The sequence below is a fragment of the Poecilia mexicana genome, unplaced genomic scaffold (genome assembly GCF_051168715.1).
Source record: "Poecilia mexicana isolate PSO_F unplaced genomic scaffold, ASM5116871v1 scaffold_1, whole genome shotgun sequence".
In the NCBI taxonomy this organism is placed as follows: Eukaryota; Metazoa; Chordata; class Actinopteri; order Cyprinodontiformes; family Poeciliidae; genus Poecilia; species Poecilia mexicana.
In genome coordinates this window covers 18,550,616-18,566,700 of record NW_028263370.1, presented here as the reverse complement: position 1 = coordinate 18,566,700, position 16,085 = coordinate 18,550,616, and the positions used below count along the sequence as shown (strand labels likewise).

General features: G+C 38.1%; 1 protein-coding gene across 2 annotated transcripts; it reads left to right on the top strand.

The window, feature by feature from the left end:
- The first annotated feature begins 1,374 nt into the window (after positions 1-1,374).
- On the top strand, positions 1,375-15,587 carry LOC106930258 (uncharacterized). Of its 2 annotated transcripts, none has more exons than XM_088005857.1 (5): positions 1,375-1,606; positions 5,671-5,702; positions 5,800-5,911; positions 7,477-7,646; positions 7,725-15,587. In XM_088005857.1, exons 2-5 carry the CDS (start codon positions 5,700-5,702, stop codon positions 14,889-14,891), a joined length of 7,452 nt encoding a protein of 2,483 aa, XP_087861983.1. In that variant the 5' UTR covers positions 1,375-1,606; positions 5,671-5,699; the 3' UTR covers positions 14,892-15,587. The 2 variants fall into 2 exon arrangements, with proteins under 2 accessions (XP_087861983.1, XP_087861989.1); XM_088005863.1 differs by lacking the exon at positions 1,375-1,606 and adding an exon at positions 1,673-1,709.
- Positions 15,588-16,085: the final 498 nt, after the last annotated feature.

Below are 16,085 nucleotides of genomic sequence, written 5' to 3'. Positions count from 1 at the left end.
AACCCAAGCTGAGCTCCAGGACATTTGGTCATTTGGTTTTAGCGCAGTATTCAGTTTAGTTCAATTTAAAAGTACTTTATTCATCTCAAAAGAAAATTAAATGTTTTAACTTGTATTAATTAAAAAAATGTTGAGTTATTGTAGATACTGATGGTTGTGGGCAGAAAAGATCTCCTGTAGCTGTCTGTATTACAGCTAACTTGACGAAGCCTCTGACTAAAAACAGTGTTTCTCTAAGACAGTCTCAGGAAGATAATGCTCAGGATTGTATATAGTTTTCTTGATTTTTATGTAAAATCATCTCTACACTTTCACCTCCAGTCGTTCTGTAGTTGTTCCCTGAACAGAACCGGCCTTCTTCATCATGCTCTTGAGCCTTTTTAGATCCCTGTTCTGATGCTGCTGCCCCAACAGATGACAGCAGAAGAGACGGCGCTCTCAACAACAGACTTATAAAAGATATCCATAGTACAATGGCTGCTGGAAAAGACAAGTGTTTTGTTGTTGACTTACCATCCAGAAACCACTTGCTGCATTCTCGTAGGTTGTGCAGGAGGCTCTACTTCTGCTTTTCAAGATGTATTGTTGAATAACTGGGCATCTGTTTGGAACCATTTTCATGTGTGAGTGTAAACGTTGAGTTGGGGGTCGTGGTCAGCAGCTGTTTGGATTCAAAGTGACATGAGGCCTTTTCATTTTGAAAGGCAGAACTGACCAGACTATAATCTCATTATCTAGAATGATTTTGTGCAAAAAATATAACGATCCAGACCCATCTTAACTTGTTCATGGTAGAATAATAGGCTCTGTTAAAGTAAACATTTTTATCTTTTGATTGCAATTCAAACTAAACATTGAACCAATGACTTTCAGATTTGTTTCCAAGATTTATTATGCCAAGGAACAGCTTCACAAGTGTTTTTTATTTGCATGTGATTACTAAGAACAACTGGCCCCTCTGGGTGTAAACACAGCCATCCATCCAGTTTGTTCCAGTGGGGTGTGTCTGGAAATCATTATTTCCCATTATATCATCAGAGGTGATGTTGCGCTGCAGAGATACCTGTAGGTTTGGGTCGGGACTGTTTTGTTCCCAGATTTGCTCAGACAGCAGTCTTTGTGCCCAGCCTGAGACTGTAAGGAGTGTGACTCATCCGGTGAACGCCCGCCGCCGCTCCCTTGGCTCAGGTCAACATTCTTCTCACACCACTCACGTTGTCAGGAGGGTTGTTTGAGTTTTGTTTTCCCTACTGTCTTCCGTTATCATACCCCAAAAAAAGTGTCTACCTGTAGCAAAAATAATAATAAAAAGATAAGATGCTGCTTGGTGAAAAGTGGGTCAAACTGATATTTTATTCCCGCGCCGCAGCGTCCGCTTTGTGTTTGCATGCGTGTGAGACGCAGGTGTGTTGCAGTTAAGGCGTGTTTGCCGGAGGGAGGATGAAGTGACGATTCTCCACATGGTGGCAAGACGGTCAAGGCCCAACCTGTTTGTCTGCTTCAGGAGGAGTATCCACCTGCCTGACAGGTGCTCCTCTCAGTGACAGCCAGGTGAGCCGACAGCACAGACGCAACTTCAACCTGGAACGGCCGGATGGATCCCCAGGTCAGCTTGGCTTTTAATTTTACTAACTTTATATTTGTTTTTTGTTTTGTTTTTTCAGGGAATGTGCTGCCTGGGCTTTGTTGATGTTTTGATGAATTTGTAGGTGAGAAAGCTGCTTTCCAGGTGTTGAGTTTCTGGCATGCAGGCAGTTTCTGTCAAACCAGCATGAGATTTGGGCTCTGCTTCAGGCATGCTGTACTTCATCCAGCAGGTTTCAGCAGTTCACCACAGATTAATATCTTCTAAACATTACGTAATGTTTAGAAGAGCTTAGAGTTGCTGAAAATCCATCTCCATAAGGGTATCACTACTTTCTACTCTAGCAAAAGTGAGAAGTAGCTGTCCACACTGCAAAAACACCAAGTCTTACCAAGTATTTCTGGTCCAGTTTCTAGTGCAAATATCTTAGTACACTTGAAATAAGACAAAACTAACTTGTATGTAACTTTTCTGCAAGAAATAGCAGCTTAGTTTAAGTAAATAATAACTTAATTTTGATTAAAAAGTCCTAATTCCACTGGCAGATTATTTAATTTATCAAAGGGAAAATGTCTGGTTAAAAGTGAAATAATCTGTCAATGGAACCAGTACTTTTTAAAATCAAAATTAAGGAATAATTTACTTTAAACCAGCTACTATTTGTTGCTCTAATGTTACTTGTAAGTTAGTTTTGTGTCATTTCAAGTGTGCTAATATATTTGCACTAGGAACTAGACCAAAAAAACTTGGCCAGATTTAGGGTTTTTGCAGTGTAAAAAAATTCTTTCAGTATTTTATAAAAAAAGACTTATCAAGTATTGCATAATTGATCATAAAATCTGGCCTAATATTTAAAATTATTGCCATTAGGTACACAACAATGTAACTTTTTATGCAAATTCTGGTATTTTAAATAGTAGATTGGGCTTTTAAAAAATACGATAATTACAAAGTAAGATAAATGTTTGCATATCTGCTTTTTCCTACATAAAACAGTAGTTAATGTGCAGAATAAGGAGCTTCCAGTGACAATGTGAATAGTTTGCTGTATCTTCATGACCTATTAATGTCTCAACAAATAGAAAATAAGATAAAAACAAAGCAGTGTGAAAACAAGAGGTTTCTCTTCAATATAAACTGTAGATTTGCGTCTGCATCTGGTGCATTTTGGTTAAAACGTGTTTGCTCTTTATTTATTGACGTTACTCATAGTGGATTCAATATTCAGAGAGTCTACTCTAGTAAAAGTAGTGATACTTAATAATAATATTGTTCAAGTAAAAGTAGAAAGTATGTTCCAGTAATTCATCTTTTCTTTTTTCCGTTGCTAACTTTTGGTTTTGAAGAAGATATAATTAATGTACACACACCTACAGAGTCTTCTCCACCTCTTTACTTTCTTTCTTTAGAAATTAGAAGTGGTCATTCTGGTTAAACTCACTAAAAGCCTGATAATCTGTGTCTGTCCTTGTATCACTTTTGCATCTTTGGGTGAATTTAGCATTTAATATGTAATATTTAAAGGTGCAAACTGATTATTTAAATCTAAATAATCAGTTTGTGGAAACCAGTATTGATGGTGTTTGGGAACACCATCAAACTTATTCTGAAACTGATATGGAGATTGTTAATAAGTTAGATAACCACACAATTTACCTCAGAACTGCTTTGTTGAATGTTAATGCATTAGCTCAGTATCAGCGATCAATGAACAGATCTGCAGATGTGATTTTGAAAGTTCATTATGAATCTGCACTGATTCTCAGAGACCCAAGGACGTTATTTTAGCTTTAATTTAAGGGGTGATGGCCTGCCAACTTTTTTATTTGAGCATTTTTAAATAAATAAATATGCCTTTTACCCAGGGAGTTACATAATGTGCAAAAGTCTCAAGCCACTGCCAGTAGCTGACAGTTGTAAAATTAAACAGTTAAAATGCACCAAAAATTATAATTACTACAAATAAAGCCATGTACATAATTACATTTGTGTAAATTCTGTGTTAAAATATAATAGTTGTAAAGGAAAACGCAGAGCTGATTATAATTCATATGATGGCGACAAAAAGAGGGCAAACTGTTGGTTACTGGTTGCTATGGTAACCACCAACTGTCAAGAGCAACGCAACTTAACTTATGTAGCAATAAAAGTCAGGAGCAAATTAATTTTTTACCAGACTAAATTAATATGAAGAATAAGTAAACCAATTTTGACAAACTTCACACCTATAATAATGTTAAAATAAAACCTTTTTATACACAAATGGCTTTTCTGTCCATCCTGTAATAACTCCCATAGTATGCTCGTTCTAAGTTTATCTTAGATGAGCCTTTGTTGTAAATTGTGCTCTTTAAAAGCGAGTGAACACCTTTCTGTCAGTGGAACATGTTCTTCAGCTGACACATAAACAGTTTCATTTTTTCCCCCAAGATTCAAAGTCATTCCAAACAAAACGCTGTTGTGCGTAAAGCTGTATTTATTTATTTTTTGCAGCAAGCTGATTTCCTGAGTACATTTTCTGTTGTGTATGGATAAAAACATGTAAAAAAAACAACAAAAACAAAGGACAAAAATATATTTTTAGTCTGAAAATCCCATTTAGAGGTAAAATTTCAAAAGTGATAATCATTAAAAACTGGGAATATCAGACGTGAAACCGTTTTAACAGAGGAATTTTAAGGAAATGGCAGCTAATGTCAAGTTCCATTAAAAATTAGACTAATATTTAGTAGTAAGAGATTTTATGTCTCTATTGTTCAGTCTTATTTAGTTTATGCTGAATGATAACTGCACATAAAGCTGTCCAAAATCACTATGTCTTAAAACATAATGACAAGATATTAAATAAGGAGTGTAGGAACTTTGGAATGTCGTAAAGATGTCATAGTTATATAGACCCAAATGCAGGAAGTCTTACACTGCTAGGAAACTAGCAACAACAAAAACACAAAAGTACCAGAGACACATAGTACCAGAAACCAAAGAGCAAGTAATGCAGAGGGAAAAGGGAGGATCCGACAAAGAACCAACAGATAACAGGTTTATAGACTAGGAGGGTGATTTCTGGACCAAAAAACAAGTGAGTCAGATTAACTGACAAACATTTAGAAGTGAGCTACTGAGCAATAATAGCTTAAAACAAGGACATGCAAAACATTTGAGCAATCAGGGAACTTAAACAAAAAGAAAACTAACAAACTAAGCCTGTAAACCACATAAAGGTAAACACTGATAGAAAGGACATCACTAAATAAAATGAATCCATAGTGACACAAAACTCGAAACTGGTTCTGACAAAGGGAGCATTGACGGCCAATCCTTAAAGTTTCTAAACGAAATCAATGTTTGTCATATGTTTAGGCTCTGCTAAGAAATCAACATGAGCATTAAAAAAATGTAACTTATGTCAGTTAAATGTAAATTCAGTTTTGACTTATTTAGCCATTTTGTTTGCATCTGTTTTTAATGCGTTCTTGCAAGACATAAAGAAAGGAAAGATGTTTCAGCTTGACCTCATTTGTTAAACAATAAGTAAGAAGTTCATCTAAATGTTGTTTTTATAAGAAACTCGTCCAGCTCATTTTGTGTGATTATGAAATAAGACAATGTGCCAGGATGTCTGCTGTATTAGAAAGCAGTTTGTATGGTTTCTCTGACTGTTTACTTACGATAAAGAAACGCCTAAAAAGCAGTTGTACTCAACAGGAACCGGTTTCTGGTTTCCTTTAATGACCCAGCAGCTAAAACGCATAACTGACATACTTACAAAGTTTCCTGGGTGTTACTGATCTAAATACACATAATAAAAAAGAAGAAAATACATGTTATTCCCTAAGTCTTTCAGCTTTTCTAATATGTTTTAGGCAGACATGTATTTTTCTACTTCTTTAAAGTAAAAACCTCAGTAAAGCTTTTTTTCCCCCCCCTGACCTTAGTGAGTAAAAGAGCAACACCTGCTGCCAGGATTTAAGCTTTTATACAGGCAACATGCATTACGTTTTGAAGACGCTATAACTTTTTGTCATTTGTGGTGATTTTGATCATCTTTCCATGACGTCCATTGACTACTTTTATTCTTTTTCTAGGTTTAGATCTACAAACGACCATCAAAAATATGGTAAGAAAATACAATTATGCAACAGTGCTTGAGTTTTTGTTTACTTTTTCACTTGTGGATAATCATGAACACTAAACAAATAATATTTTGTGCGCAGGCAAGGCATCGAAGGGGGCGGAGCCTCTCTGAGGCCTTGACCCTGGAGGAATCGGAGAACGGGGCGCTGGTCATTTCCAGCGCTACCGATTCCTCCCACAACCTGAAGGAAGGTATGAGCTCTCACTACTTCTTGTCCTCATTTCAAAAGTCAGATTGTTGTCGTGAGATTGACAGTTAAAAACATGCTGACTGTAAGAGTTGAGGAAATTATTGTCCCCTGTACTAAAATCCAACTTTTCTTTTTTGGCTATTTCTGGAGTTATCCGATGAGCGTTGCTTTAATTATGTGTGTGATTGTGACATTTTCCCCTCACATTTAAAAGATATTAATTTGGACCCAGCGCTGTTTCTAAAGAATCCAGTCCACTTGATTGATAGAAGAAAGATCATACTGCTAAAACTCCACTGCGGGTTTTCCTGATTACCTACAACAACTCACCACACCATAAATGTAAAAATCACCTGATTAACTCTTCAGGAGCTTAGAAACAATAAGAAGGTATTTTATTTACTTTTCTCCAACAAAATATTTCTATTCCCCTCCAAAAAAGAAAATACTATTAAACCAGGGCACTTTGAATACAACAGTGGCACTTAGTGGACAGAAAAGTATATAAAAACAAACAACTGTAACGTCCATTTCCACGTGCTGAAGATAATAAAAACATAAATCAGCTGTCTTCTGGCAGTTCTGGTTTCTACATGTGCAAAAAGACATCTGTGAAACAAAAACTAACGGCAAACTAATAAAGCGCAATTACAATAACTCGCCACAAGAGGGCTTGAAATAGCAACCATTGGACACAAAGGGGTACGTTAAAAGTTATATTTACGGTCAAAATAGCAGCGAAGTGTCACAGTAACAATTGAGAATATATCCTGAACAATATCCTGTCATGTTTAAAACAAAAAAAAAAAATGAATAAAGCACCACGTGAAAAGTAAAACTCGCTACATTTACATGTGCGCGAGGTGAAGGAGCGTAAGGGCGCGCTGAAGTGTATGCAAGGCATCATCGGCGCGCCGCCCCCTCCAGACGGGGTTTTGAGGCCCCCTCTGGTGCAGCGCTCCTATGCGTTGCATGCGCTGCAAACCCACTTTTTGCGCCACTGTACGTAGGCATAGGTTGACAAGCGCACACAATACCGGACCTTCAAAATAAAAGCTCAAAAGACAAGAATTCACACATTTGAAATGATTAATTCAATAAATAGTAGCGTAAACTGGTTTATTTAACAGTGCATTTTTAACTCTTACATACATGTGCTCTGCTAAGAAGTAAATGTGACTTGTGTCATGAGGTGGTCCAATGGTTTAGTTGAAGTAGCTTGAAAGCTAATGCTAATGCACTAAATATAACTATGTTGATACCCACCATGTTTCAGTGACACATCATGTTACAACATAGTATATCGCCCTCAATTTGTTATTCCACACCTAAATGTACTAGTGGATTCATTGTTATTGTTGACTATTGCTAACTTGTTTGCTGATTTTGCCTAACTGGCCAGAGCAGAACTTTGGTGAAAAAGCTCAAAGGACATCAGTAGAGTTTAAACTATTTATTTGCTTCACCGCATCACGGGTGGAGAACAATGGCTCTAGGCAATGTGTCCACCCCTCCACAATGAACAAATTAGTCAATATTTACGCAAATATCCATTTTCTTTCTTAGGGGATGAAATTTTGGGAGCAACGATAGATTTTAATCAGCTGTCAAAACAGGAGGTGATAAACGTGCTGAAACTGATGGAGCCATTTGATGACAAGGTCAAAGTTCTTACCAGAAGCTGCCTGAGCAGGAGTGTGGACAATTTGGACCAGTGTGCCAGAAATCCAGAGGCAGTATGTTGAACTTGATGGCGTAAAATTGATGCCTTTGAAATTACATTCTAACCAACTAGTTTTGCCTTCAATTTCTAGATGCTGATGGATTCCTATACTAAACTCTACAATGCCAAAATAAAGAGGTTTGTGAAAGATGACTCATCTGCTGCTGGCAAAGCCGCCTCATCTAAGGTCAACCTAAAGCGTGACATGGGGTTGCCTCGCCTTGGAGTTGACTTTGGACTTCTAAAATCCACATCGTTGAGTGCAGATGCTGATGCAGATTCTAAGTTTCAGGTCAGAGATCTTACGGATGGCACCAATCTAAACCTTCCACCACTTGGTGGCAGTTTGAATGGACCTACTGCTGGTAACACCCTAGTGTCAAGACCAAGACTTGATGGTAGAAATCCACAGTCTCATCTTGGAGACTACCATCTCTCTCAGGCATTACCAGATGATTTAAATGGCATAACTGCAGCTGGTGATCTGAAAATGCCAAATCTTGAAAAAGTTCTGGATACAGGATTGGCCTCAAAAGGTTCAGATGTGTTCCTTCCAGATCATGACATAGAGGTTATGGGCCCAGATGGAATATCAACAGTTCCTAAAGGTAAACTCAGTCTGAAGCATGCCAAGAGACTGAAAACCCCAGATCTAAATTTAGATGATCCATCTGGTTTCATGGAATCACCAAAACTTAGGCTGTCTGGGACACTACCTCAAATGGACCTAGGAAAAGTCAATGTGGATACTCCATCTGGGTCAGTCCAATTGCCTAATATGGAGTGCCCTGGTGGAAGTCTGGGTGCTGATAAAACAATTGATTTTAATGTTAAAACCCCTAAGATAAAAAGTGGCATGTCTGCATCTGATGCTAATTTATCCAAAGTTGACTTGAAGGGAATAAATTTGGCCACTGATACTCCTTCAGCTAGTGTCAAAAGTCCGACTGGAAAGTACAAGGCTCCTAAATTTACGATGCCCAAATTTGATTTGCCACATATTCAAGTCCCAGACTTAGATGTGGATATTTCAGGTCCATCTGGGAAATTTAAAAAGCCCAACGTAAACATGCCTGACTTGAGCCTTTCAGGACCAAAGATAGGTGGTCCGAACTTGGACCTTGGATCACCTGATCTGGATGCCTCTACACCTAAACTCAGAAGTGACTTTAAAACCCCCAAACTAGATGTCAGTGGCCCAAAGACTGACTTAGACATGCCCTCAGGCACCATAAACATGCCTGAAATTGAAGGTCCTGACTGGGATGTTAAGGGTCCTTCTGGAAAACTCAAGATGCCGAAAATGGACCTATCAGGTACATTACCAAAAGGACCAAATTTAGACTTAAATGCAGATCTCAAGTCACCAGATTGGAGTCTCAAAACACCAAAGATCAAAGGTGGGATAAATGCTCCTGATCTGGAATTGCCAGACATGGACCTTAAAGCTCCCAAGTTAGATATCAATACACCAGATGTCAACATTGGATCACCGAAAGGAAAGCTTAAAATGCCTAAAATGAAAATGCCCAAATTTAGCTTCCCAGGCATCAAAGGACCTGAACTTGATGGCAACCTAAATGGTCCAGATATAGATGTAAATGCACCTGATCTAAACCTTAAAGCACCTAAAGCTGATCTAGATTTGAACATGCCTGACCTGTCTGGGAAATTCAAAAAGCCCAACCTGACGATGCCTGATTTGGGTCTTTCAGGTCCAAAGATAGATGGGCCTAACTTAGACATGCCATCAGGAAAGCTAAAAATGCCTGATATTGAAGGTCCTGATTGGGATGTTAAAGGTCCATCAGGAAAACTCAAGATGCCGAAAATGGACCTATCAGGTACATTACCAAAAGGACCAAATTTAGACTTAAATGCAGATCTCAAGTCACCAGATTGGAGTCTCAAAACACCAAAGATCAAAGGTGGGATAAATGCTCCTGATCTGGACTTGCCAGACATGGACCTTAAAGCTCCCAAGTTAGATATCAATACACCAGATGTCAACATTGGATCACCCAAAGGAAAGCTTAAAATGCCTAAATTTAAAATGCCCAAATTTAACTTCCCAGGCATTAAAGGACCTAAACTTGACGGCAACCTAAATGGTCCAGATATAGATGTAAATGCACCTGATCTAAACCTTAAAGCACCTAAAGCTGATCTAGATTTGAACATGCCTGACCTGTCTGGGAAATTCAAAAAGCCCAACCTGACGATGCCTGATTTGGGTCTTTCAGGTCCAAAGATAGATGGGCCTAACTTAGACATGCCATCAGGAAAGCTAAAAATGCCTGATATTGAAGGTCCTGATTGGGATGTTAAAGGTCCATCAGGAAAACTCAAGATGCCTAAAATGAACCTTTCAGGTACATTACCAAAAGGACCAAATTTAGACTTAAACGCAGATCTCAAGTCACCAGATTGGAGTCTCAAAACACCAAAGATCAAAGGTGGGATAAATGCTCCTGATCTGGACTTGCCAGACGTGGACCTTAAAGCTCCCAAGTTAGATATCAATACACCAGATGTCAACATCGGATCACCCAAAGGAAAACTAAAAATGCCTAAGATGAAAATGCCCAAATTTAGCTTTCCAGGTATTGAAGGACCTGAACTAAATGGCAACCTAAATGGTCCAGATATAGATGTAAATGCACCTGATCTAAACCTTAAAGCACCTAAAGCTGATCTAGATTTGAACATGCCTGACCTGTCTGGGAAATTCAAAAAGCCCAACTTGACGATGCCTGATTTGAGTCTTTCAGGTCCAAAGATAGATGGGCCTAACTTAGACATGCCATCAGGAAAGCTAAAAATGCCTGATATTGAAGGTCCTGATTGGGATGTTAAAGGTCCATCAGGAAAACTCAAGATGCCGAAAATGGACCTTTCAGGTACATTACCAAAAGGACCAAATTTAGACTTAAATGCAGATCTCAAGTCACCAGATTGGAGTCTCAAAACACCAAAGATCAAAGGTGGGATAAATGCTCCTGATCTGGACTTGCCAGACATGGACCTTAAAGCTCCCAAGTTAGATATCAATACACCAGATGTCAACATTGGATCACCGAAAGGAAAGCTTAAAATGCCTAAATTTAAAATGCCCAAATTTAGCTTCCCAGGTATCAAAGGACCTAAACTTGATGGCAACCTAAATGGTCCAGATATAGATGTAAATGCACCTGATCTAAACCTTAAAGCACCTAAAGCTGATCTAGATTTGAACATGCCTGACCTGTCTGGGAAATTCAAAAAGCCCAACCTGACGATGCCTGATTTGGGTCTTTCAGGCCCAGAGATAGATGGGCCTAACTTAGACATGCCATCAGGAAAGCTAAAAATGCCTGATATTGAAGGTCCTGATTGGGATGTTAAAGGTCCATCAGGAAAACTCAAGATGCCGAAAATGGACCTATCAGGTACATTACCAAAAGGACCAAATTTAGACTTAAATGCAGATCTCAAGTCACCAGATTGGAGTCTCAAAACACCAAAGATCAAAGGTGGGATAAATGCTCCTGATATGGACTTGCCAGACATGGACCTTAAAGCTCCCAAGTTAGATATCAATACACCAGATGTCAACATTGGATCACCCAAAGGAAAGCTTAAAATGCCTAAAATGAAAATGCCCAAATTTAACTTCCCAGGCATTAAAGGACCTGAAATTGATGGCAACCTAAATGGTCCAGATATAGATGTAAATGCACCTGATCTAAACCTTAAAGCACCTAAAGCTGATCTAGATTTGAACATGCCTGACCTGTCTGGGAAATTCAAAAAGCCCAACCTGACGATGCCTGATTTGGGTCTTTCAGGTCCAAAGATAGATGGGCCTAACTTAGACATGCCATCAGGAAAGCTAAAAATGCCTGATATTGAAGGTCCTGATTGGGATGTTAAAGGTCCATCAGGAAAACTCAAGATGCCGAAAATGGACCTATCAGGTACATTACCAAAAGGACCAAATTTAGACTTAAATGCAGATCTCAAGTCACCAGATTGGAGTCTCAAAACACCAAAGATCAAAGGTGGGATAAATGCTCCTGATATGGACTTGCCAGACATGGACCTTAAAGCTCCCAAGTTAGATATCAATACACCAGATGTCAACATTGGATCACCCAAAGGAAAGCTTAAAATGCCTAAAATGAAAATGCCCAAATTTAACTTCCCAGGCATTAAAGGACCTGAAATTGATGGCAACCTAAATGGTCCAGATATAGATGTAAATGCACCTGATCTAAACCTTAAAGCACCTAAAGCTGATCTAGATTTGAACATGCCTGACCTGTCTGGGAAATTCAAAAAGCCCAACCTGACGATGCCTGATTTGGGTCTTTCAGGTCCAAAGATAGATGGGCCTAACTTAGACATGCCATCAGGAAAGCTAAAAATGCCTGATATTGAAGGTCCTGATTGGGATGTTAAAGGTCCATCAGGAAAACTCAATATGCCGAAAATGGACCTTTCAGGTACATTACCAAAAGGACCAAATTTAGACTTAAATGCAGATCTCAAGTCACCAGATTGGAGTCTCAAAACACCAAAGATCAAAGGTGGGATAAATGCTCCTGATCTGGACTTGCCAGACATGGACCTTAAAGCTCCCAAGTTAGATATCAATACACCAGATGTCAACATTGGATCACCCAAAGGAAAGCTTAAAATGCCTAAAATGAAAATGCCCAAATTTAACTTCCCAGGCATCAAAGGACCTGAACTTGACGGCAACCTAAATGGTCCAGATATAGATGTAAATGCACCTGATCTAAACCTTAAAGCACCTAAAGCTGATCTAGATTTGAACATGCCTGACCTGTCTGGGAAATTCAAAAAGCCCAACCTGACGATGCCTGATTTGGGTCTTTCAGGTCCAAAGATAGATGGGCCTAACTTAGACATGCCATCAGGAAAGCTAAAAATGCCTGATATTGAAGGTCCTGATTGGGATGTTAAAGGTCCATCAGGAAAACTCAAGATGCCGAAAATGGACCTTTCAGGTACATTACCAAAAGGACCAAATTTAGACTTAAATGCAGATCTCAAGTCACCAGATTGGAGTCTCAAAACACCAAAGATCAAAGGTGGGATAAATGCTCCTGATCTGGACTTGCCAGACATGGACCTTAAAGCTCCCAAGTTAGATATCAATACACCAGATGTCAACATTGGATCACCCAAAGGAAAGCTTAAAATGCCTAAAATGAAAATGCCCAAATTTAACTTCCCAGGCATCAAAGGACCTGAACTTGACGGCAACCTAAATGGTCCAGATATAGATGTAAATGCACCTGATCTAAACCTTAAAGCACCTAAAGCTGATCTAGATTTGAACATGCCTGACCTGTCTGGGAAATTCAAAAAGCCCAACCTAAAGATGCCTGATTTGGGTCTTTCAGGTCCAAAGATAGATGGGCCCAACTTGGATTTGGGATCCCCTGATCTCGACGTCTCCGGACCTAATCTCAGAGGTGGAATAAATATGCCCGACATCAATATGCCTAAGGCTAACTTTAAAACCCCCAAACTAGATCTCAGTGGTCCAAAGGCAAACTTAGACATGCCCTCAGGAAAGCTAAATGTGCCTAAAATTGAAGGTCCTGACTGGGATGCTAAGGGTCCTTCAGGAAAACTCAAGATGCCAAAAATGAACCTTTCAGGTTCAAGTCCAAATTTGGACTTAAATGCAGATCTCAAGTCACCAGATTTTAGTGTCAAAGCTCCGAAGGTCAAGGGTGGGATGAAAGGCTTTGAAATGCCTGATGTAGGATTTGGGAGCCCATCAGTGAATCATAAAAAGTATAATTTGAAAATGCCAAAAGTTGGATTTTCAGGTTCAAAGTTAAGTGGCTCTGATCTTGATATTCCAAAAATAAAAGGTGGACTTGATTCTCCCAACCCGAGTTTACCAAACAAAGACTTCAGAACCTCCATACCTGATTTTGATGTTCCAGATGTTGAATTTGGTACTTCACCACTTAAACAGAAAAACTTGAAAATTCCTGATGTGGGATTTTCTAGTCCGAAGCTAGAGGACCCTAAACTTGATTTCACATCACCAGATTTTAATGCTAAATTACCAAAAGGACAAAATTTGAAATTAACTTCGGACCTCAATTCTCCAGAACTTGATTTCAGATCACCAAATTTTAATGCTAAATTACCAAAGGGACAAAATGTGAAATTAAATCCGGACCTCAATTCTCCAGAACTGAATCTCAGAGCGCCAAACATGAAAGGTGGAGTCAACTCCTCTAAGCTTGGTGCACCAAACGTCAACCTCCAGGCTCCCAAGTTGGATATTAACACTCCAGATGGCAATATTGGTTTACCTGGTGCAAATGTAAAAAAGTCCCAAATGAAGATGCCAAAAGGCCTCAATGCCAACCTAACAAGTGACCTTAACATGCCCAATCTATCTGGTAATAGTCCAAAAATATCAGGACGAAAGCTGAGAGATTCTGATTTTAGTTTGCCAGCTTTAGATCTAGCTGAATATGGAATAAATGGTCCAAAACTGAATGCAAAACAACGTAATATGAGAGTAAATGGCAACATTGGACAACCAGACATGAACTTCTCTGACCCAAGAATGAAAGGAGATTTAATTGGTGCACGCATGGGTATGAATTCTTCTTTGATAGACATACGTAGTCCTCATCTAAGATCTCCAGATCTTAACATTGACAATGCTTCCATAAATTTCAAGGGAGTCTCGTATAAGAATCGCAGATCAGATATGGCAGGTATGAGTTTGAAAAGACCGGACTTAGACATAGATCAAGACATTCGACTTAATAAAAAATATACTAAAACCAATGTGAGGTCCAGCTACCCTACAGTGGATCAAGGTTTACACCAAAACATTGATTTTAACCGTTCAGATCTCAACATTGATGATTTCACAGGGAGAGACCATGTGCTTAGAGCTAGGGGTTCACAACCAGACCTCCGTGCACAATCTAACCATCCACAATGGATCCCATCTTCTGGGGTTTATGTTGACCCCAGAAACAGCAGAAGATTGCCAGATGGTAGCAGAGATCACAGTATGGATGGTTTACCTCAAAATAACCTTGATAGTTCAGGAGGATACTTTGTCACTGTTTTCCCCAAAAAAGCTCTTCAGAAGAGTAAATACAACACAACCAGTGGGCTTGGGTTCCCAACAGCAAAAATGGACCTTGATGTTCCAGATGAAAACTACCTTAAGGGCTCAACGTACTTTTTCTCCAACCTTGTATAGTCACAGGAGCACTTGCATGTCTCTACTTTTGTATATTTAATATTTTGCTTTATTTCTTTATTTATTGTGACCATTGTTGCTGTGTGTGTTCTGTATATTTTTGTACATAAAACCATTTGCAGCTTGGCCGAAGTGCATTGTAACGGATATTTTTATAATATGCTAAAACTTTTTTTTTTTTTTTTTTTTTTTACATTTTGTTATTTTACACAATACTTGCTCAAAATATTTTACAGCATTTTAAAACATTTTTAATACTATTTTATTTGTCATTTAGTTGTTTTGATGTTGAAACTATTGGATGACATTGTGCAATAAATTGTTTTTATTCTATTTAAAAAGAATCATCTATAAGTTTTAAGTTTGTTGCCTGTTGTTCTCTGTAATCGAAGGATCATTGGATGAAATAGTTAAACATACATATTTTCGATTTTAGCTTAAACTGACTTGTAACTTCTAACATTAAAATGCATAAATGATGAAGTTATTGAATTGCTTGTTTTTCCCCCTTAATAACAAGAAAGTAGTTTCTTTATTAGTATGGCATGCAGTTCTGTCCAAAAGTGTTGGCAGTGATATAAATGTATTATGAAGCTTCTGTACCATCTTCACATCTCTGGTTTATTTTACATGTGTTCACATATACTACAGTATTCAGAATAATTAAAAATCATAAATAAAATTCCTTCATTTTCATGACTTTTGCCATTTCTTCTGTCATACTGGATAACAATTTTTGGAGATACACTGCCGATTTGTAGAGTTTTCCAACTTACAAAAAAATGGAGAGATTTGCTATTTACATTGTAGGCACATTTTAACTGTGAAATGTACAATTAATTTAATTTCCCTTTGAGGCTATTTAATTTTCCTTTTGGATCAATAAAGTATTTTGAATTTGAAACACCGAATCTGAAATAAAAAATCCAGAAAATTACCTTGTACGATTTTTATCTAATTAACATTTTATAGCACAAAATAAGTGTTTAATAACCAACTAGCAATATTTCTGACTCTTACAGACCTGTTAGTTTGTCTTTAAGAAAATGTACCATTGTCACCCATCCCCCATCTTATAACAATTTAAAAAGATCTTTTTTGTATCTTCTTTTTGAAAAACTGATTCATATCTTTACATTGTTTCAGTTAATCATTTAATCCATTCCATAGATCCACCTCACACACACACATACA